Here is a 24,117-nt window from a genome sequence, read left to right on the forward strand (position 1 = left end):
GGATCAACTTACTGTGTTACAATTCGTAGCTTGCTCGTGGCTGTGGCTTGTCTCCGTTGCCATGGTAAAGAGTTTAGGTCGGCCATGACATTAAAACGCCCATGGCAGTCACGTGATTATTTCGCAGGATCATGTGGCGTTTGGTGACGTAGAATAATGTCATGGCGGCCGTATCAAGGCGGGGCTTAGCTACAACGTTTGCCAAGGACGCTACGAGCAATCACCCGATACGTCTCCTTACGTTTTCCTCCGTGGTTCCGCGAGTTGCTTATTTATTTGGAGGTTTTTATGTCGAGATGAAATTTCGAAAAAAAAAAGATATTTAGTAAAAGCGGAAAGTTGTATAAAATGAAAATCATTTCCAGAATCAGGAAGTACTTGCGATGAAAAAAAAACCGACTAAAAACTAATCCTTGTGGTTTCCGTCGTAAGCCACTTTCGGATAAAATATTTAGCTTTATAAACAGATAACGGCCGTGTTTTTCCCCCTTAATATGAAAATGTAGACGTATCTTCGTTCTAAAACAACAACCACTTTCGTTGTGGTGATATTTGGAATGGGCTTTGACCTCCCCTGGCACCGTACGGGCTGTGGCGCCGCGCTGTGACGCGCATAATCCTCAAAACGTTTTATTTGGACAGATGATAATTTGCAATACTACATATTTACATAAAATATCGGTCACCTTTAACGAATCAAAGAGCTAATTTCGAATATTCACGAAATGACAACGGTATTATTACGAGGGTTAAAACAAACATTGTGCATTTCTGTTGTTTTATAAAGTTTATTTTATCGATTTTTTTTCATATTCATTTCATTTCGCGGAAATTACTCTTTAAATGTGCATTTCATTTCATGGAAATTACACTTGAAATATGCATTTCATTTCATGGAAATTACTCTTAATATTCATTTCATTTTATGGAAATTACTCTTAATATTCATTTCATTTCATGGAAATTACTCTTAATATTCATTTCATGGAAATTACTCTTAATATTAATTTAATTTCATGGAAATTACTCTTAATATTCCATTTCATTTCGTGGCAACTACTCTTAATATTCATTTCATTTCGTGGCAATTACTCTTAATATTCATTTAATTCATTTCGTGGCAATTACTCTCAATATTCATTTCATTTCGTGGCAATTACTCTTAATATTCCTTTCATTTCGTGGCAATTACTCTTAATATTCATTTCGTTTCATGGCAATTACTCTTAATATTCATTTCATTTCATGGCAATTACTCTTAATATTGATTTCATTTCATGGCAACTACTCTTAATATTCATTTCATTTCATGGCAATTACTCTTAATATTCATTTCATTTCATGGCAATTACTCTTAATATTCATTTCATTTCACGGAAATTAATCTTTAAATGTGCATTGCATTTCATTTCATGGAAATTACTCTTAATATTCATTTCATTTCTTGGCAATTACTCTTAATATTCATTTAATTTCATGGAAATTACTCTTAATATTAATTTCATTTCATGGCAATTACTCTTAATATTCATTTAATTTCACGGAAATTACTCTTAATATTCATTTCATTTAAAGAAAATTACTAATATTTATTTAAATTATTTTAAATTACCCTTTAGTATTTCGTTTAATGGAATTTACCCTTTAGTTTAATGGAAATTACCCTTTAGTATTTCGTTTAATGGAAATTACCCTTTAGTATTTCGTTTAATGGAAATTACCCTTTAGTTTAATGGAAATTACCCTTTAGGATTTCGTTTAATGGAAATTACTCTTTAGGATTTCGTTTAATGGAAATTATTCTTTAGTATTTCATTTAATGGAAATTACTCTTTAGTATTTCATTTAAAAGAAATTACTCTTTAGTATTTCATTTAAAGGAAATTACTCTTTAGTATTTCATTTAAAGGAAATTACTATTTAGTATTTAATTTAATGGAAATTACTATTTAGTATTTAATTTAATGGAAATTACTATTTAGTATTCAATTTAATGATAATTACTATTTAGTATTTAATTTAATGGAATTTACTATTTAGTATTTAATTTAATGGAAATTACTATTTATGATTTAAATTAATGGAAATTACTATTTAGTATTTAATTTAATGGAAATTACTATTTAGTATTTCATTAAATAGAAATAACTCTTTAGTAATTCATTTAAAGGAAATTAACTTCATTTCTTAGAAACCACTCTTAATATTAACTTAATTTCATGGAAATAACTTTCAATATTTATAACCAGGATTTAGATGAATATACAACCAAAACATTGGAGCATGCTATTTTGTGTAGACCTACAACACAACTCGAGAAAAAACGGAAAGATAATAACGGAAAGTATTTCTAAATCGCGAACATCCTCAAAGTTTCGAAACTTCACGACAGAGAACCGTAAGGCGATATGAAAAAACTTTGGACGAGAATTAACTAAACTTTATAAGACATTTTACTCGGACTTTAGCTGATGAAATGAAAGATTTCATTCAGTTTTCACTATTATTTGGGGTGGATTTCTGTACATTGACGAACTATAAAACCCTAAATTAGGCCTTCGAATATTTTCCTAACAAACAAGGAGACTGTATACCCGTGGTGGTCATCACCGATTTGTTAAAACTCGGGAGGTTAGGTAGACCTTATGATAGTATGAAAATTTCCAAAGGAAAAAGTTGCAATGGGCTTTTGTTGTCCTATGGCAACCGAAAATGTTTTGACCTCTCCATTTAAAAAAGCATGGGATTTTCTCGGTTACCCAAATTTTGTTAAAATTTAACCAAAATTTATCAATTTTACAAAAAATAGGTCAAATTCATCTTTGGGAGATTTTTGTTTTGAGAGGTCAAAAACATTTTCGGAAAACTTAAGCCCATTGCAACTTTTCCCTTTGGAAATTTTCATACTAATGTAAGGTCTACCTAACCTCTGAGTTTCAACAAAATCAGTGATAACCACCACGGGTACATGTAGTCTCCTTATCAGTCGAACTCGTGGGCAAAAGCTCACATCAACCAGAAGTATATCACCCAAAACACTTTTATGGCCTAGATGAACTTATATCAATATTCAACGAGTGGATTCAGGATTTTTACAAAACATTTATAATTCCCTTCTTTAGAAAAAATTTACACTTTATATTTAATTTTTATGAATAGTTGATAAATTTCCTTTATTATGATGCTTTAACGAAAAAGCATTTTATTGCGATGTTTACAAAATTACCACAATGTTTAAGGAACTAATAATAATGACAGAATTTAGCGCAGAGCTATAATAAAATTAGAATTAAAAATTTCAAAATAAAATATGATTCCCTAACTTTTCCCTACCTTTTATGGCCTATTTTTTTAATTCCGCGAATCCCCTTATTTCCCGGTTTCTCTTGACCTTTAACTACCCTGTTCGAATTATTTAGTTTTATATTTTCAATGACAAAAATTCGTCAAACCATTTAAACAAAATTAAAATTTTGTTAACAGTTAACCTCGAAGAAATTTGAACCGCAATGAAGGCTAAAAAATGTCGACATACAATAATTTCCGTCGATAGGAAGCTGCGAAAGACGGCGAGAGTAATTATCATTTCAAGAAACTAACGATGTTCCATCAATTTTCAGCTGCGAGGAACGCCTCTCCGTTGTTTTTACTCTACAATTGAAGTCACGATCTTAAAAGTTATTAGCAGATAGTCGTTGGTCGGGCGGACGCGCACTTCTGCCACTTTCATTAAAACACGATAAGTTATTTTAGATTTGTTGCGTCAGTAGCTACGAATATAGTAATATATGATTCAGTCAACAGTCCGGATATATTTGATAAATTATAGGATAAAAACCTATAGTTATAAGAAATGTATAGGAGATTTTACAGGTTTAAAATATCGAAAAATACTATTTATTTATTTATTTATTTGATCATATATTTGCTGACAGTGTGTAGTGTTTTTAAAACTTATGTAGTTTTTTTACGATCTATAAAAATATGAAATTATAAGATTCTCTAGAACCATTTCATATTTTGTAGGACAATATAGGAAATATAGTAATTGAAATGAAATATGGAAATTACTCTTAATATTCCATTTAATTTCATGGAAATTACTCTTAATATTCCATTTCATTTCGTGGAAATTACTCTTAATATTCCATTTCGTTTCATGGAAATTACTCTTAATATTCCATTTCGTTTCATGGAAATTACTCTTAATATTCCATTTCGTTTCATGGAAATTACTCTTAATATTCCATTTCATTTCATGGAAATTTCTCTTAATATTCCATTTCATTTCATGGAAATTACTCTTAATATTCCATTTCATTTCATGGAAATTACTCTTAATATTCCATTTCATTTCATGGAAATTACTAATATTTATTTAATTTCTTGTAAATTACTGAGTTAAGATAATCATGAGAGGGCAAACTCCCACACCAATTCAAAACACACATTGGTAATTAAAAGGTAAACTTAACCTAATGTCTTAAAACCGATACACCCATTAAGTTGTTGTACAGTTATTTTATGAAAGACCTAAATTAATGTTATATCAATAAAAGTGGCGTGTACGTATGCAATAGAGTTAAATCTCGCATTCAAAACTGTGATTGTGTCTTTGGCGTCTTGTTGAGCTTCTTGGCATTCCGCGAATTTATCAGGCAACGCCGGAAGCAAAGAATGTACAGATGGAATTCGGCGTCTGTTCCTCTCTGACTCATCAAGACAGTCTGTCTGCTGGCCTTCTCCACTTTAATACCAAAGATATTTAGATCGGGAAAGAATTGACGATTCTGCCCAGCATCGATCCGAATTGTAGAGTCAATGTTAAGCCGCTATTTTCGGACGAACTTGGACATTGTTTTACCGTAACCAGGGTTACCCCAAAAAAAGCTCCCAAGAGTGGGCAAAAAATAGTCGATTTCTATGATTTTCAATGAGATATTTTTTGGGAAATGAAGTAAAATATACTCTTTGTCCTCATAAACTAATGTTTATCTAAAAATTAAAGTTTAGATTTTAATTATACATAATTCTTTAACAATTTTTTTAAACTTAACATTTATGTGCAGATAGGCACTTTTAAAATATTTCGTTTTGAATAAAATACCTGACTCTGAAAAAAACTATTTTCTTTAAGGGGGAAGAATACAGTAAAAGCCTCTTTTTCGTTCAAGCTGAAGTTTCTGTTTTAACAATAACATAATTGAATTATATTTTTCTTATTAGGCTGAACCTTCCTCTAGTGCTTAAAATAAGTTTGATAATTATTATATTAATAGTTAACGAGATATAATGACCTAACTAAAGAGTAGTTTGGGCCCTTGCCCAACTTGTTTAGCTCCGGGAGTCCGAATTAAAACGTAATAACTTAATTACTTTTAAATTTAAAATTGTCGATATTATTTTAAGCACTAAACAAGAGGCTGTTCTACACTTAAATATTAATTTTATAAGTTAAAATACAAAATTAAAAGAGTTCAGCTTGAAATGGCGCGAAAGTAGACAATGGCCACTGTAGTCTTCCCCCTTAAAATAAATGGATTTTCAAATTTAATAAACTTCTTCGTTGGTGGACTATAAGAGTAAATGTGTGTATACCACAACTATCGTAGATTCCAATAAATTCCCGATATAGATTATATTATGTCAATTTTTTAATATAGTAATTATAGTTTACATCATTTAACTAGATTAACTAATTAAAGATAATTATAGATTGAACAATTTTTGGAAATGATTTCTCAAGAAGCCGATCCCAGGTATTCTAGACACCTGTGTTTACGAGAAACCAAACCTTAAAACGCTATTTCCCACAAACTAATATGAATGGAACAGTGTTCCTGGAACACGAAACCGGGACACAGAACGAACAGAGCATAAATTTCCAAGTATACTTTTGAAAATGTCTATCTTGAGAAAAGTGTACCCATCTCCCTATTAAGTACCTTCGCACGATCCGAACCAATTATCAAAAAAAGCACTGGGTTAGATACGTCATATATGGATATATAAATATATTGTTGTAGAAATATTGTATATAACTAGAAACGTAATATTTAATCCAATTACACCCCAAGATACGTAATATTTAAGCCAATTACAATCCAAAATATGTTATATTTAATCCAATTACAATCCAAAATATATTATATTAAAGCTAATTACAACACAAAATATTTTAAGTTGGATTAATTAATATATTTTGGAATGTAATTGGATTAAATATATCATATTTAGAATTGTAATTGGATTAAATGTATCATATTTTGGGTTGTAATTGGATTAAATGTATCATATTTTGGGTTGTAATTGGATTAAATATATCATATTTTGGGTTGTAATTGGATTAAATATATCATACTTTGGGTTGTAATTGTATTATATGTATCATATTTTGGGTTATAATTGGATTAAATGTATCATATTTTGGGTTGTAATTGGATTAAATATATCATATTTAGGATATTAATTGGATGAAATATATCATATTTAGGATTGTAATTGGATTAAATATATCATATTTAGGATATTAATTGGATTAAATATAACAAATTTCGGTTTGTAAAATTTGGATTAAATATAACACATTTCGGGTTGTAATTGGATAAATATAACACATTTCAGGTTATAATTGTATTAAATATATCATATTTAGGATTGTAATTGTATTAAATATATCATATTTAGGATTGTAATTGTATTAAATATATCATATTTAGGATTGTTATTGGATTAAATATAACATTTTATATTTAATCCAATTACAATCCAAAATGTTATATTAAATCCAATTACAATCCAAAATGTTATATTTAATCCAATTACAATCCAAAATGTTATATTAAATCCAATTACAATGTATAAAATTTAACTATATTTCGCTTGGAGTCAAAATTGCCTTCAAACTGAGTTGTTTACAGCTGGATCCAAATATATGGACTTCGATAAAATCAATTTCTTAAGGTTGGTTACTTCTTAAAGAAAGATATATAAAATAAACTTCTGAAAATATTAAATCTACTGGAAAAATTCGACCCAAATTTCAAGCATAGGGCATCCGACCACTCAAATTCTGGAGAATAGTACGGGCAATTACTAAAATCAAAAGACACTTTACAGCTTAAAATGCCCGAATCTTTCATTAACACAACAATCAGTGTCGAAATCTAAGTCCGCTCAATCAAAGAGTTCCGGCCTCTGATTGGCCATTTCCCGCCCGGAAACTACATTGTTAGTGGCGAACAGATCGAGATCGGAATCGTGCCGAGCTGTTGATGGGAAGTGTCAAACATCGTTCGAACTAGCTTTAATTAACGAACGGGCTACCGTACCAACGATTCTCTTTCACTTTCAACGATAATCGATCAACTTTCGTTAATAAATTCTGATAGAAATTGGAACGTGTGTAAAAATAATGAAACCCCAACGAAACTTCTCATTTTTATAATTAATGTTAAAGCAGGGTTGACCGATTTCTTCATTTAACCAATTCCGATACCAATATTAAAGTTTAATTGGTAGTGCTTTTTTACCGGTATGCCAAATCGATACCGATTTATTCTTTAATATAAGTACGTCGAACCAATATTTTTATCGATAAGATTTTATCAATATGCCAAATCGATACTATTATCCATTAGATTTTATCAATATGGCAAATCGATACTATTATCGATTAGATTTTATCAATATGCCAAATCTATACTATTATAGATTAGATTTTATCAATATGCCAAATCGATACCGATCTACCGATTGGTAATTTCTTATAAGTATGCCAAATTGATGCTTTTCCCAATGTTTTTTATGAGTATTCCATATCGATACTATCAGAAATCCATACCTCTACTTGGAATGCGTATCGCGGCAGATTTTCGTCTCGATGTGAACTTAACAAACAACAACGTGAGAGGGGAGCGCGCGCAGAGTGATATTTTTATCTCGTATAGCGGGGCCAAAGCCGTCAGAGTGATCTTTCATACGCGATACGCCTGGATAAGCATTCCTAGTAGAGCTATGGATTCCTGATACTATATATTACCGATTGGTTTTAACCAGCATGCCATATCGATACTTTGACCAATGTTTTTTAACAGTATGCCAGGATACTTTTAACGATTATGAACAGATTTTTAAGAAACAAATTATCACACGCAAGTCAAAATTGCTTCGTCGCGGTTCAACGCAAAGAGCGCTTAGTAAAGTCTAATGTCCAACCAAAACGTCAGCTCATTTTGGAAATGGCTCTCAGTAAACGTTTGACACGTAGAAGAGAGAGAACTGGCACACTGACTGCGAAACATAATTACAAACTTGTCTTTAGTATATAGGTGAAATTGACTAGTACCTCTTTTAATGAAAGGTAAATGTATCTCAAAATATGGCCTCTTAAAATAAAACTCTTCGTCGACTATAATGGGCACCATAGAAAAAAATAGGTGTAAAGGCCATTAGCCAACAGGTACACGCAGACAAAGAGTGAAAAAATAAGGAAAACGTTGCTACATTAACGAAATTAATTTGCGCGTTACGCCTATGCCGTACATGAGTTTGTAGGTAATGGTTACAGGCTCATTATATTAATACGAAACCATATAATAAAGATAGCTCGAAGGTATGCAGGCGATGTGTTTCATTATTTAAATAATTAATTATTTTTAATTATTATTATACCCTGCAGGGTTGAAAAAATATGTCTTCAGGACTCAATAAAGGAATCATTTTTTTAATACTAAAATATCATTCACGTCGTTAATTTATTCGATGTGATAAAAACAAAACCCTTTTTAAGTCTATTTTTATTTATGATATACGGTATCATGGATAATAAAAATTCAAAAATGGTAGTTCCTAAAAGTTACAGACATGATTTCTAAAAGGTAAAATAATTAGCTAAATATTTTATGTCATTCTGTGTAAATATTTCATTTATTATATTACTATATTTTGACAAATACTTTATTCGCGTAGAATATAATTTATATTCGGACTGCCCATTTAGAACATAGTTTTTAAATTGTACTTTACTTGTTGTAAGTAAATTATGCAAATAAAACAAACTGCTATTTAGATATATATTTAAATTATTTGTTAAGTCGTTGCTTAATTTAATTTAACTTTTTTTGTAACAATACTAATCCACACAAACTAAATTACAAGTACTGAATAAAATAACATTTAATCGTTAATTCAAGATGGTAGTTCAACTTTTCTATTAAAACGTATTTTATATTGCAGCTGCAATCAAAATATTAATCAATTTAAAATGTATAGAATATTTAAAAATCAATATAATAATAAATCATATTTAAATATCAATAAAATAATAAATCATATTTAAAAATCAATAAAATAATAAATCATATTTAAAAATCAATAAAATAATAAATCATATTTAAAAATCAATAAAATATTAAATCATATTTAAAATCCAATAAAATATTAAATCATATTTAAAATCAATAAAATAATAAATCATATTTAAAAATCAATATAATAATAAATCATATTTAAATATCAATAAAATATTAAATCATATTTAAAATCCAATAAAATATTAAATCATATTTAAAATCAATAAAATAATAAATCATATTTAAAAATCAATAAAATATTAAATCATATTTAAATTAAATAAAAAAAATTTAATATTTATTTCAAATCAGTAAAATCAAACACTAATGCGAATTCCGGCACTTCTAGGTTGGGCTGAATGTAATTGCAACAGCCACAATTTCTCGTTCCTTCAGATAGAAACCTTTCACTATTTGTGGAATTTCAGTGTTGGTTTTCCCATTGGAATGAGCCGCTAACCGCGCTTTTAAGTTGAGCCACGCCCGTCAACGAGGAGGAAATCTCAGTTTGCCAAAGAAATAACGAACGTTTTTGGAGGTGCGAGGTATCGGTGATCGAACGTAGCTATTTTTAGGAAAACCAACATCGGTGCCAAGTCTCATTTTCTTACACTTTCGGTTATTTTAAAACCAGATTTACAACCTTCCGATAAATTTAAAATTTGACGAGATGGCGTGATCTGAAATAATGGTCAAATATTTTCACCCTTTCCCTATAAGACCGAACCGGGTTTTTAAATAATTTTTTTAAGTAATTTTTTTAAATAATCGAAAGTCTTTTATTGATTTTTTTAAATAATTCTTTTTAAATAAACTAAAAATTTTATTTTATGTTTTTTTATATTAATCGAACAATTAACGATTTATTTTTTAACACTTGAAAAATTCATCATTATTCAGTTTTTAAAATAGAATTTATATTATTTTTTAAATAGTCAAAAAATTTATTTATTTAAAAGGTGCCTATTTTTATTTTACGTGATTTTCTGATTTCAAATATTATTACCCTTTTAGTACAGCCTGGAGCGCATCATTTTGATATTTTAGATTTTTTCAAAAGAAATCGAAAAATAAAAAACGTTTGAATCGGAATAATCATGTTTAAACATTTTCTTAACAAATTGAGTAATAATTTCCGTGAAGCGGTAATGTAAATCAAATTTATATTAATCTTCATTAAATTTATTACTAGTAATTTTGTTTGCTCTGAATTGGCGTTGCTATAGAAACTTCTTTTGTACATTTTAATAAATATACAAGTACATCACTAATGGCAGCACGATTTCCCTGATATTTCCAGCTTTCCCCGCGTATATTTCCCTGATTTTTCCAGTTTTCCCACGAATATTTCCCTGATTTTTCCAGCTTTTCTAACGGATATTTCCCTGATTTTTCCATCTTTTCCCACAAACATTTCCCTGATTTTCCAGCTTTTCCCACGAATATTTCTCTTATTTTAAAGATTTTCCCACGAATATTTCTCTGATTTTAAAGATTTTCCCACGAATATTTCCCTGATATTTCCAGCGTTTCCCACGGATATTTCCCTGATTTTCCAGCTTTTCCCACGAATATTTCCCTGATATTTACAGCTTTTACCACGGATATTTCCAGGTGCAAGATAACCATAATTAAAACTAAGATTTACAGAGTAACTCATTGCGTGATTGTCATTTACGCTAAATTGATTCCATGTTATCATATAAAAGATCTATTATAAGTCTTATTATTTATTTAAGACGGTAAATACATTTTTACAAGAAATCTTATTGATGTAAATTGATATTCATTAGGGAAAACTATGTGAACTCCTATAAAACAACGACTTCTCTGATTATTACAAACAAAAATGGGAAAATCCCTGATATTTCCGGCTTTTCTGTTGAAAATCGAATTCCCTGATATTTCCAGGTTTTCCAGGTCAGTATGAACCCTGCTATATTTTAATCAATATTTTTGTACAGAAATATATTTGATTTCCCAAAATTTATAGTCGAGTCTGAAATATAAAATTGTAGCAAGCAAGAACACCGGTTACCAAAGCGATACCTACCGCCTAAAACCGACATTAAATGTGCCAATAAAATTAAGTAAAAATATAAAACAAAAAAGATTTACTATTCTCTTAACGTTTCTTTACTGATCTTTAAATTTAAAATTTTATATTAATATCTTTAAATTTGCTATTTTTTTGGGATTTCCGTGTTGTGCTAGATTTTTCCCGTTAAAAGTTGAATAATCTTAATTTGAGAAACTCCTGAAAGACGTATTTACACTTCCCGAATTCCTGGAATTATATTTTAATATTATTATACGTTATATATTATTATATGTGATTATAAGTTATTATTATATGTTATTATATTAGGCCGGTAGCTATAAAAACGGGAGATGCATGCGTGATAATTTATCAAAATTAGTATAATGGAAGCTCGCTTTGTTTAAATAATAAAAGAATTAATAATATGGGTGATCAAAGATGAGGTTTTTCAGACGCGTTCTCGTAATTGAGGCCTGCAGCTCCAGACAGAATAAGGGGCTTTCCTTTTGCCAAAACTCACCGCTAGAAGTTCGGGTACAGAGGTATCATCGTACATATTTATTGGATGGCTAAAGGCTTCAAGTGAAGTGTGCAGTTGCATATTAATGGAGGATTCCAAATTTAAACTGAGTATAAAGTTACATTTTTACTATGGATTGAAGTTTTAAAGTTACATGTTTATGACATATTACGTTTTTAGAGGGTGTATAAAGTTCAAAATGTTTTATTGGGTTAAAGATTTAAAGGGAGTATAAAGTTACACATACCGTATTAAAGATTTAAAAGGAGTATAAAGCTACAAATACCGTATTAAAGATTTAAAGGGAATATCAAATTACATATTTTAGAAGGATTAGAGATTTTAAGGGATTATAAAGTTAACATTTATGGTGGATTTAAGATTTAAAGGGATTATAAACTTACTCATTTATACCGTATTAAAGAATTAAATGGATTATAAATATATTAAAACAATAATAATAATCAGCTAACCCAATACCCAAGGCACCACCTTAGGCCTAAGTCATCAAACGACTTTTAAAGTCATTAAAAATTTAAAGGAAGTATAAAGTTATTCATTTATGGCGTGTAAAACGTTATACATTTATACCATATTAAAGATTTAAAGGGAGTATAAAGTTATATATTTAAACCGTATTAAAGATTTAAAGGGAGTATAAAGTTATATATTTAAACCGTATTAAATATTTAAAGGGAGTATAAAGTTATATATTTAAACCGTATTAAATATTTAAAGGGAGTATAAAGTTATATATTTAAACCGTATTAAAGATTTAAAGGGGTATAAAGCTATAAATTTAAGCCGTACTAAAGATTTAAAGGGAGTATAAAGTTATACATTTATACCGTATTAAAGATTTAAAGGGAGTATAAAGTTATATATTTAAACCGTATTAAGATTTAAAGGGAGTATAAAGTTTTACATTTATACCGTACTAAAGATTTAAAGGGAGTATAAAGTTATATATTTAAACCGTATTAAAGATTTAAAGGGAGTATAAAGTTTTACATTTATACCGTACTAAAGATTTAAAGGGAGTATAAAGTTATACATTTATACGGTATTAAAGATTTAAAGGGAGTATAAAGGTAACATCTCTGGCGGATATAATATTAAAGATACTTTATGGTGGGTTAAAGATTTAAATTGAGTGTAAAATTACATAAGTAATGGTGGGTTATAGAATTAAAAGGTATATTAAGTGAAATATTTACGGTGGGTCACCTAAATTCGAAAGTGTTTGAAAATGAGTCAAAAGACGTTTTCCGTGAGTAACGCGCGAACGAATCTTTCTTGGTAACTTCAGGCAATTATCCGATTGACCCAACGACTTAATCATTCTTATTTCCTAACATCTTAAAAGAACACAGTCCTCAAAGACTCTTCAATATAAGAACACGTAACCAGGACAGTCTGAATTAAATCAATTTGATTTAAATATGTGACATAATTAGCGATTTAAATCTAATATTTTCAATTTATTTGTGAAAATGAACAAAAATAGTAAATTACAAGTAGCAATTAAATAATATAATTAATATTTAAATTTTAGTTTACTTTACCTCTGCATGTAGATCATTAGTCACTTAATCTAAAACAAATTAAAAAAATATAACCAAAAATATTAAAAAATTTATGACCCCAAGACATAACAACAAAGATTTCACGGACATTTGAGTTCACACAATCCCCTCGAATATGCTAAGTACATCTTGCGAAATAATGTTAAAGTTGGAACAATCTTTAAATGTTTAATTATTTCACTAAGTTTTAAACCGAGCAATCGAACTATAACAAAATTTTAAACCGAGTAATCGAACTATAACAAAATTTTAAACCGAGTAATCGAACTATAACAAAATTTTAAACCGAGTAATCGAACTATAACAAAATTTTAAACCGAGTAATCGAACTATAACAAAATTTTAAACCGAGTAATCGAACTATAACAAAATTTTAAACCGAGTAATCGAACTATAACAAAATTTTAAACCGAGTAATCGAACTATAACAAAATTTTAAACCGAGTAATCGAACTATAACAAAATTTTAAACCGAGTAATCGAACTATAACAAAATTTTAAACCGAGTAATCGAACTATAACAAAATTTTAAACCGAGTAATCGAACTATAACAAAATTTTAAACCGAGTAATCGAACTATAACAAAATTTTAAACCGAGTAATCGAACTATAACAAAATTTTAAACCGAGTAATCGAACAATAACAAAATTTTAAACCGAGTAATCGAACTATAACAAAATTTTAAACCGAGTAATCGAACTATAACAAAATTTTAAACCGAGTAATCGAACTATAACAAAATTTTAAACCGAGTAATCGAACAATAACAAAATTTTAAACCGAGTAATCGAACTATAACAAAATTTTAAACCGAGTAATCGAACTATAACAAAATTTTAAACCGAGTAATCGAACTATAACAAAATTTTAAACCGAGTAATCGAACTATAACAAAATTTTAAACCGAGTAATCGAACTATAACAAAATTTTAAACCGAGTAATCGAACAATAACAAAATTTTAAACCGAGTAATCGAACTATAACAAAATTTTTAACCGAGTAATCGAACTATAACAAAATTTTAAACCGAGTAATCGAACTATAACAAAATTTTAAACCGAGTAATCGAACAATAACAAAATTTTAAACCGAGTAATCGAACTATAACAAAATTTTAAACCGAGTAATCGAACTATAACAAAATTTTAAACCGAGTAATCGAACTATAACAAAATTTTAAACCGAGTAATCGAACTATAACAAAATTTTAAACCGAGTAATCGAACTATAACAAAATTTTAAACCGAGTAATCGAACTATAACAAAATTTTAAACCGAGTAATCGAACTATAACAAAATTTTAAACCGAGTAATCGAACTATAACAAAATTTTAAACCGAGTAATCGAACTATAACGAAAATTAATGAATATCTGCAGTCATAAACGTACTCTATCAATGCCCCTAAAAACGTAACTTACAATTTAAATTAATAAATAAAAATCAAACATAGCTCAAGATTGTCAATGCCTATCCAAAAATATAATTTTAACGAAACGTATGCAGATTTAAAATCGATAAAAATCACCGAAATTATGAGTGCCCAAGTTTTACGGACTAACACAAATCTCGAAATGGGATTGTGATTTAAATTCGCAATATTTATTGTAAATTCAGTGTTTTTGGGGAGGTCTTATTTTCCGGGATATTTACCAAATATTTCTCGAGTACTTTGGAAATTGAATTATTGCGAATATATCATTGATATTTTAAGCCATTAAATTTGAAATTGCTCAACGTGTTTTTAAAAAGTAGATTAACGTTATTTATTAGACAGGTTAAGCTTCTCCTGTAAGAGTGTAGGTAGATCTTGTAAGTGTGTAGATTGTACTTACAATTACGTCTACACTTTTACAAGTTTCCCGATTTCCAGAAGTATAGCTTAACCTGTTTAACATATCACGTTTAATTTCCAAGTTGTTTATTGTTATTCCAGTTTTTCTAGCGTAGTTAGTGGCTTCGTAATACGAAATCAAATTTACATAAAAACATTTCACCCTGAAGACACACATTGCAATAAATATTTTCGCGTGTCATTTGATCGACCGAGAGACCTTGACTATTTTATCAGGGTAAAAATAGTGACTTTAAACAGTCGTAAAATTTCCTTTTCAAGTATATAAGGCTGTTGTTTAGATTCAAATCGCCCGAGTAATAATTCTTCCTCGTTGTTAGAGGGGGGGTTACATCAACAATGAGATCCGGACCGATAGCGGAGAAAAACAGGGAAAAAGGTGGCTAAATTTCATCAAAGGGCTCCGAAACGAAGGGCATTAAAGGGCCATCAGATATTTTGGGAGTTTGGAGCGATAACAATCTAGCTGTACAAAATGTATTTAAATTTCACCTTCTGAGCGTTGAAAATTTGTACTGAAATTTCGCAAAGAAATACTTTAGTCGTTACCGCAACAGCAAATACCAAAAGTATATAAGATATATCTTCGGTAAGTATCCATTTTCTTCTACTGCTAAAGACGTTTAGCGGCAAAACGCGTAATATAATGATTCTAAAACCGTGTTGAAACAAACCCGTTTTCTTTAAATAAAAATCTAAAAACAGATTTGTTTTGCTTTAAATCAGTTTTTTTGAAACACTGCTTTTTTTACTTTTAATCTATTTTTCGGTTTTTGTTTAACAGTGCATACATATTACAAATCAACTAAAAATTAATATGAGTAATAAAAAATGTGCCTATATCACAATCTCTCTGAAAATGTTATAGAAAAAATGGTAAATTTTCAAGCGAATTAAAGGAATATATAGGAAAAACCATGAGCAAAAATAAGGATTCTTGTCGAAAAACAGTACTAAACTAATAAAAGGACAGTTCTTGTACATAATTTAGATATTAAAATAATTAAAAACCACAGTTGTACAATTAAAAGGTTTTATTACAAAAAACACAGCTACAGCCGTTTCGACGCCAACACCAGCGTCGTCGTCAGGCTAATATACAAAGCCTGGTGTTGGCGTCGAAACGGCCGTAGCTGTGTTTTTTGTAATAAAACCTTTTAATTGTACAACTGTGGTTTTTAATTATTTTAATCTCGAAAAACAGTAGATAAAATAAAGTGAAATATAGGATGAAGATAACTACACGATGACGGAATGTTTTCGGGTTATACTACATGAGAAAACCTAAGGAACTTATAGGAAGGTATTAAAAATATAGGAAATGTGGTCAGCTTGTAAATGTTTTAGAAATGTAATCATTTCGGTAAGAAAATGTACAAACATTTTGGAATAATTTTTAATTAAAAAACAAATTATTAAAAAAAATCACTGGTTTTAAATTATAATTTAAACCCTGTTCTAAAATTTAAATTTAAAATTCTCTGCTAGGTTCTAAAACTTTTACAGTACAGCCTTTGATAATGCTAAATCGGTAATGAGTTACATAATCACTTTACACCTATTACAGTGAGTGATCAACCCCTCGGCATAAATGGATACTTCTATGGTGACATATAAATTATATTCTTTTGCAAATAAACTGTCGATTGTTTAATTCCAAGCAACCTTTCCAAATTCTGTCCACTGATCCAAAAATGTAAATTTTACAATTATATTAAAAATTATAGAATTTGGTGCATCGGAGAGAGACGAAATGTAACACTGCAAAAAATGAACAGTCGAAATTAAACTTTTTCAAAAGATTATTTTAATCCCTTTTATCACAAGCAATTAAGCATAAAGATGACAATATTTCGAACAAACAAAACATTATAACTTGCTAAGAGCTGTCAAAAGTGATGTCACTTTTGGAGCTGTTAGTAGCAAGAGGTTCGACACTTGCAAATTTTGCGCACTTAATTTTGAATCCCAAAGTTATTTTAGAAATCAGAATAAAACTGATTTCGAGATTTACGAGTACGATCTTTCTGGCTTTTTAGATTGATTTAAAAAATATTACCTCCATCCAAACCATTAAAAAAGTAATTAAAAATTGCGTGCTAGAACATTATTGATTATTAGCTATTAATGTTTATTTATTTTAATTTTTTTATATTTGTTAAATTTTTATTAAGAAAATTGTTGTTACCAATGTAAATTTTAAATTAATTTTGGAATTTTATAATGTTTGCCATTCTTTGTATATACTAAATTACGAGGGCTATAAGTCGCATGATGACTTGGCCCTCGAACACCATGGTAATAAAAGGGTATGGAAATAAATCAAATTGAAATTGAATTTTGATATTTACTGATTTTCGTCCAGACTTCGGGATTTTCAAATTGATTTAAAGATTTGTAAAATCGTTTTTCTCTCGGTTAAAAATACATTGGTTTAAATCACATTTTATACTGCCATTTATTTATGGAAATGCTGTCTAGAGCAAACTACATTAAGTTTGATGAGATTTTCCGAATATCCGAACATCAACCAAATATTGTTTTTTTTTTTGTCATGGTTTTGGAAAACCATATTTTTCACCGGTAGGTTGCAATGACAAAGTGAAAAAGCAAAATTATAATGAACTTGGTTTGGATATAATCGGCCTATTTTTCACTGACATATGATATATTTTAATCGAAAATTGGCCAAAATGTTTCTATGTTGGTATTAACCACTAAAACGACTACTAGTCATCGAATACTCCCTGAAAATTTCGTACTTCTACAATACATAGTTTTTGCGAAAAACGCTTGTATCGATAGATTTCAAACACCCTGTAAGGGTTTTAATAAAAATAACGACTCTTAGATTTTTACACCCCAACAAATCTTTATTTTTTCTTGCAGCAATGCGTGTTAAAAAGAGTAAATTCTACTTTAAATTTAAACGCGCTTAAAGGGAGTATGAACATATTTCAAGTGGATCAACGAATTTTAAATTTATGCCACCAGGATTAATAGAAGCTAAGGATGATTGGCCCTAATTTCTTTAAAGACAAGTAGTGTTAGCAGACGATTTTTTAATTCATACTCTTTTTAATAATAACAATAATTTTAATAATGTATTTATTTTTACTATGGGTATTTCCAAATTTTTCCTTTGATATTTCCCTGATTTTTCCAGGTGCAAGGGCACCCAACGGTTTAGGATAACCTCAATAAAAACTGTTGTAAACACACCTAGCGTAACTTAACCAATATTTTCCTAGGTCACTTATTTCATAATTGGCATTTAATCTAAATAAAATAATAATTTGCCTGATATTTCTAAATAATGCTAATTTCCATGATTTTTCTAAATTATGTAAATTTCTCTGATATTTCTATATAATGAAAATTTCTCCAATATTTATAATTAATGAAAATTTCCCTTATTTTTCTAAATAATGAAAATTTTGCCGATATTTCTATATAATGCAAATTTCCATGATTTTTATAAATAATGATAATTTCCATGATTTTCCTAAATAATGAAAATTTCTCTCATATTTATAATTAATGAAAATTTTCCTTATTTTTCTAAATAATGAAAATTTCGCCGATATTTATAATTAATGAAAATTTCCCTTATTTTTCTAAATAATGAAAATTTCGCCGATATTTCTAAATAATGAAAATTTCCATGATTTTTATAAATAATGATAATTTCCATGATTTTTATAAATAATGAAAATTTCTCTAATATTTATAATTAATGAAAATTTCCCTTATTTTTCTAAATAATGAAAATTTCTCTGATATTTCCAAATAATGAAAATTTCCCTGATATTTATAATTAATGAAAATTTCCCTTATTTTTCTAAATAATGAAAATTTCGCCGATATTTCTAAATAATGAAAATTTCCATGATTTTTATAAATAATGATAATTTCCATGATTTTTATAAATAATGAAAATTTCTCTAATATTTATAATTAATGAAAATTTCCCTTATTTTTCTAAATAATGAAAACTTCTCTGATATTTCCAAATAATGAAAATTTCCCTGATATTTACAAACTAGTGGTTTTAGGCAATCGAGTCGGTTATCGAGTATCAATTTTTTTCAATAAAGTATTCGAGTTGAGTAATCAAGTACTTGATTTAGGGGAAACTTTCTCTTATTCGAGTCGAGTAACTAAAACCAAAACCTCGAGTAATATTTTTGACGAGTCGTGTTATCGAGTACTTGATTATGAACTGGTTTTATTCAAGAATTTATTAATTTAAATTTAAAAAGGAGTATAAAGTAACTTTCAATGCTGAAAAATATTCCTTTAATTTAAATGAACCACAGTTTCCACAACTTTGTAGGTACCGTTTATTGTCCCTCTAAAAGTTGTAAAAACCCTTTTTAGAACTTTGAAGCAACTAGGATAAAACAAAACAAATACTCTACGAGTTTAGAGAGCAGCTTATTAGAGTAATCGGGTACCCGAATGTGCAATTGTTTGGTACTCGGTAATCGACAAATATTCTCCAATTACTTATTAGAGGTTGAGTTCGAGTAATCAACCTCAAAAAAGGCCAAGTACTCGATGATGTTCGAGTACTCGCACAGCCCTAATGTATGCCCAGTAACTATTTTAATTAAGCAGTAAAAAACAGTCGAAAACCCGTGAAAAATGGCGTTTAGGAAGACATTTTAAATGGTTGGATCTCACGGCCCAATCGCAACTAACCCTGGAGTGGAATAGCGAGGACCTTCCTGCTTCAGCTCAAGGCCCTTCGACAATTTTCGAGGTAACTAGATGCCTGTCGTCGGAGTGCACCGGTGTAAACACTCTTGGTTAATATTGACTGAACACGCAACTGCGACATTTAAAGTCCGCTGCTTCAACGGTAGGTCATTTCAAGATTATCAGGGTTAGCGGATTTTAATTAGATTTATATCATGATTTATGTCCAGTGGTTTCCTTTCAAATTGTTTAAAATCATGATCTCGCCCTTGTCGTACGTTAGAGTTTAACCACATCATTTATACCATGATTGTTTTTAATCATTGGTTGAATCACATTAATTTATATCAAGGGATTTCTTTAAACTATTGGTTTAATCACATTAATTTATATCAAGGGATTTCTTTAAACTATGGGTTTAATCACATGTTTAACATAAAGTTATTTTTAAAATCATTGGTTTATTTTCATGATTTATATCAAGTGATTTCTTTAAATCATTAGTTTAATCACATGATTTATATCAACTTATTTTTAAATCATTGGTTTATTTTCATGATTTATATCAAGTGATTTTTTAAATTATTGGTTTAATCACATGATTTATATCAAGTTATTTTTAAATCATTGGTTTATTTGCATGATATACATCAAGTGATTTATTTAAATCATTGGTTCGATCAAATGATTTATATCAAGTTATTTTTAAATCATTGGTTTATTTCCATGATTTATATCAAGTGATTTTTTAAATTATTGGTATAATCACATGATTTATATCAAGTGATTTCTTTAAATTATCGGTTTAATCAAATGATTTATATCAAGTGATTTCTTTAAATTATTGATTCAATCACATGATTTATATCAAGGGATTTCTTTAAATCATTGGTTTAATCACATGATTTATATCAAGTTATTTTTAAATCATTGGTTTATTTGCATGATATACATCAAGTGATTTATTTAAATCATTGGTTCGATCAAATGATTTATATCAAGTTATTTTTAAATCATTGGTTTATTTCCATGATTTATATCAAGTGATTTTTTAAATTATTGGTATAATCACATGATTTATATCAAGTTATTTTTTAAATTATTGGTATAATCACATTATTTATATCAAGTGAATTCTTTAAATTATCGGTTTAATCAAATGATTTATATCAAGTGATTTCTTTAAATTATTGATTCAATCACATGATTTATATCAAGGGATTTCTTTAAATTATTGATTCAATCACATGATTTATATCAAGGGATTTCTTTAAATTATTGATTCAATCACATGATTTATATCAAGGGATTTCTTTAAATTATTGATTCAATCACATGATTTATATCAAGGGATTTCTTTAAATCATTGGTTCAATCACATGATTTATATCAAGTTATTTTTAAATCATTGGTTTATTTGCATGATTTATATCAAGTGATTTTTTAAATTATTGGTTTAATCACATGATTTATATCAAGTGATTTCTTTAAATTATTGGTTTAATCAAATGATTTATATCAAGTGATTTCTTTAAATTATTGGTTTATTTGCATGATTTATTTCAAGTGACGTTTAAGAAAATGATTAAAATTAAATTGATTAAAATCAGTGAAACCGGATAATGTTACAATAGCCCTCCGTTAAAGTTGTAATTATATTTCCATTTTACCGATTTGATTGAAATCCTGATTTACATCGTTATTTTTTTTTAAATCGTGATTTGTCAATTGCCGTAAGATAAAGTTTAACATTTTCTGGATGGGCTGATTTTCATTAATTTAAATCACGATTTATATCAAGCAATTTGGTTTTAAAAATTCAATTTAAATCATGATAAAAAATAGACAAAACAAAAGTATCAAATAGTCAAATCTGTTCAAGCTAAATTATTATATAGCAATTAAATTTAATTTAGATTTTATTTAATTTTAGATTATAAAACCGATAAAAGAAACGTAACCATCAATTAGGTTCGAAATAAAGCTCTTAAATGTTTAAAACTTGCTTGGATTTTCATTTAAATATTGTACTGAATACATTCCCATATATTGTGTTTTTTGGAATAAAATTTAATTTCATGAAAAGTTCTAAAAACTTAAAAATTGATAAAACCAACTCCTAAATATAATTTGAGACTTTTAGGCGATTTTAACCGTAAATTCTCATTAGAATACATTATGTCATATATTTCTTTAAACTTATTCTTTGTCGATAGCAAATAAATTGAGATAATTAAAACCCTCAGTTACCTTGTTTAAAATAGTCAAGATACCGTTATCCCTAACAAGAGATTAACATATAGCAAAGACCTTCTTTGATAAAGATTATATCTTTAAATAAAACTGACAATTTGAAAATTAAACTTGTTGTTTTAAAAACTTAATAAACATAATATTTTAATATTAATTCATGAATTAGCAAAGTTAACTAAATGTTAATACGAATTTTCACATTTTTTATGATTTATTAAATTGCCAAGTTAACTTCGATTACTTTTCTTAAAACTTAAGAAAATTAATTAAAACTAAGCTCCAACTATTGGCGTTTTGTAGCCCATAAAAATTTTATCTAAACAAAGCTTACAAAATTTAAAACTTATGCATAAATTATTAATTAATTGTGATTTGAAATAAACAGCATTTATAAATAATTACGTTATATACTTTCATATATTTTTAAATGTTCCAAATAATGTTTGTGGTAAATAAATCTAATAAGCATTAACTTAAATTTGAGTTTCCGTTACTACAAGTATCGATAAATGCAAAAGGCAAATAATCTTATGTTTGGAAATTAAAAAAATATCGAAGAATTTCAAACTATTTGAAATATATATTAAATATTAATAAAAAATAAGGTGAATAATATGTATTTCTGAGCGGCTAAAAGTATGAACTGATCCTCAACAAATAATCACAAAGAAACTCGTGCCTAGCAATTTCAATCACTTGAAAAAATATACGCGTTGATAAAAGTCATCACCCCATCTGCTTTCGTATTCAAAAATCGCAACGTAGAAAAGAATCAGGAATCAACCCTTACCCTTAAACTCGATAAGATACTGAGGGCAAAAAGAGCGTTATTACTCACCACTGACGTACCACTCCTCTTCAGCGGTGTCATTTTGATTATCCCCAGATGTTTCAAAACAATCCATGTTGCCCGTTATTCAATGTCACTCTGCTCCCAATTGGCGCGAGCAACGGACAACGACCACAGCTACGCCGCTAACCAGTACGATCAACCGTCATTGGGTCAATTATCGGACGATGTCTTGGCGCAATAACGACACACGCGTGTGGCTTCTTCGCGAGCGGAGGAAAACACGCAATTGGGAAGACTTCGAAGGCACGCGACCCCAGATTCTGTCAGTCAGTTGAAGTTCGCGGTAAACGTAATGAACTCGGCACACCGACGGAGCGACGTTACAGGCACGACGAACGCTCGGGTTTTGCGTCTCTGTGAATGGAACGAAAGGGACTCTCTTCGACGGCGCTTGCGACACCCCTCCACTTCCCTCTCCCAACAAATCCCCCCCCTCCCTTTGCCGGTACGCGTATCTCTACGTATACAACGATACGGGAGGGGAAGGAAATTCATCCCTGAAAGCAAAAACACCACAAGTTCATTTATGGTGTTTTCGAGATAGATGGTTTTTCATATTTTCCAAATCCAGTGGTTTTTGATCTGTGATATTCAGGGCTGGCCATAAGGATATTTTTTTAAGTAGTCAGCCTGACTAGTGAGACTCCTATCTTAATTTATTTTAGTAGTCACTGACTAGTGGGGGTTAAAATGGGGGTATATAAACAAGAAGGACAGCCAACATTTTGCTTATCCCGTCAGAATTAAAATATGAGTTTCATATCACTTAAGTTGCATGACTTTGGCCGATCACAATTTTTTTTAATAAAAGGGATTGATGAATTTATGATACGCCATATTCCATTATTTATGAATATTCAGCCCCCCGATTTCGATTAATTTTACAAGTCAGAGCATTTATTTTAGTAGTCAAATGCCGTGACTAGTACCTTATGTCCAACCCTGGTGATATT

The 24,117-nt window shown here is 28.9% G+C and overlaps 1 protein-coding gene across 1 annotated transcript in view; it reads right to left on the reverse strand.

Annotated features, from left to right (window-relative positions):
* The window catches only part of LOC149963447 (cerebellar degeneration-related protein 2-like), a 60,895-nt gene extending 37,384 nt beyond the window's left edge, over nucleotides 1-23,511 (reverse strand). Inside the window, exon 1 of the mRNA XM_090180489.1 lies at nucleotides 23,150-23,511. Coding sequence (XP_090036615.1) covers nucleotides 23,150-23,216 — 67 coding nt within the window. The 5' untranslated portion in view covers nucleotides 23,217-23,511. The remainder of the gene's footprint in view (nucleotides 1-23,149) is intronic.
* Nucleotides 23,512-24,117: the final 606 nt, after the last annotated feature.

The sequence above is a fragment of the Leiobunum rupestre genome, chromosome 1 (assembly GCF_980474605.1).
Source record: "Leiobunum rupestre chromosome 1, qqLeiRupe1.1.hap1, whole genome shotgun sequence".
Classification (NCBI taxonomy): Eukaryota; Metazoa; Arthropoda; class Arachnida; order Opiliones; family Sclerosomatidae; genus Leiobunum; species Leiobunum rupestre.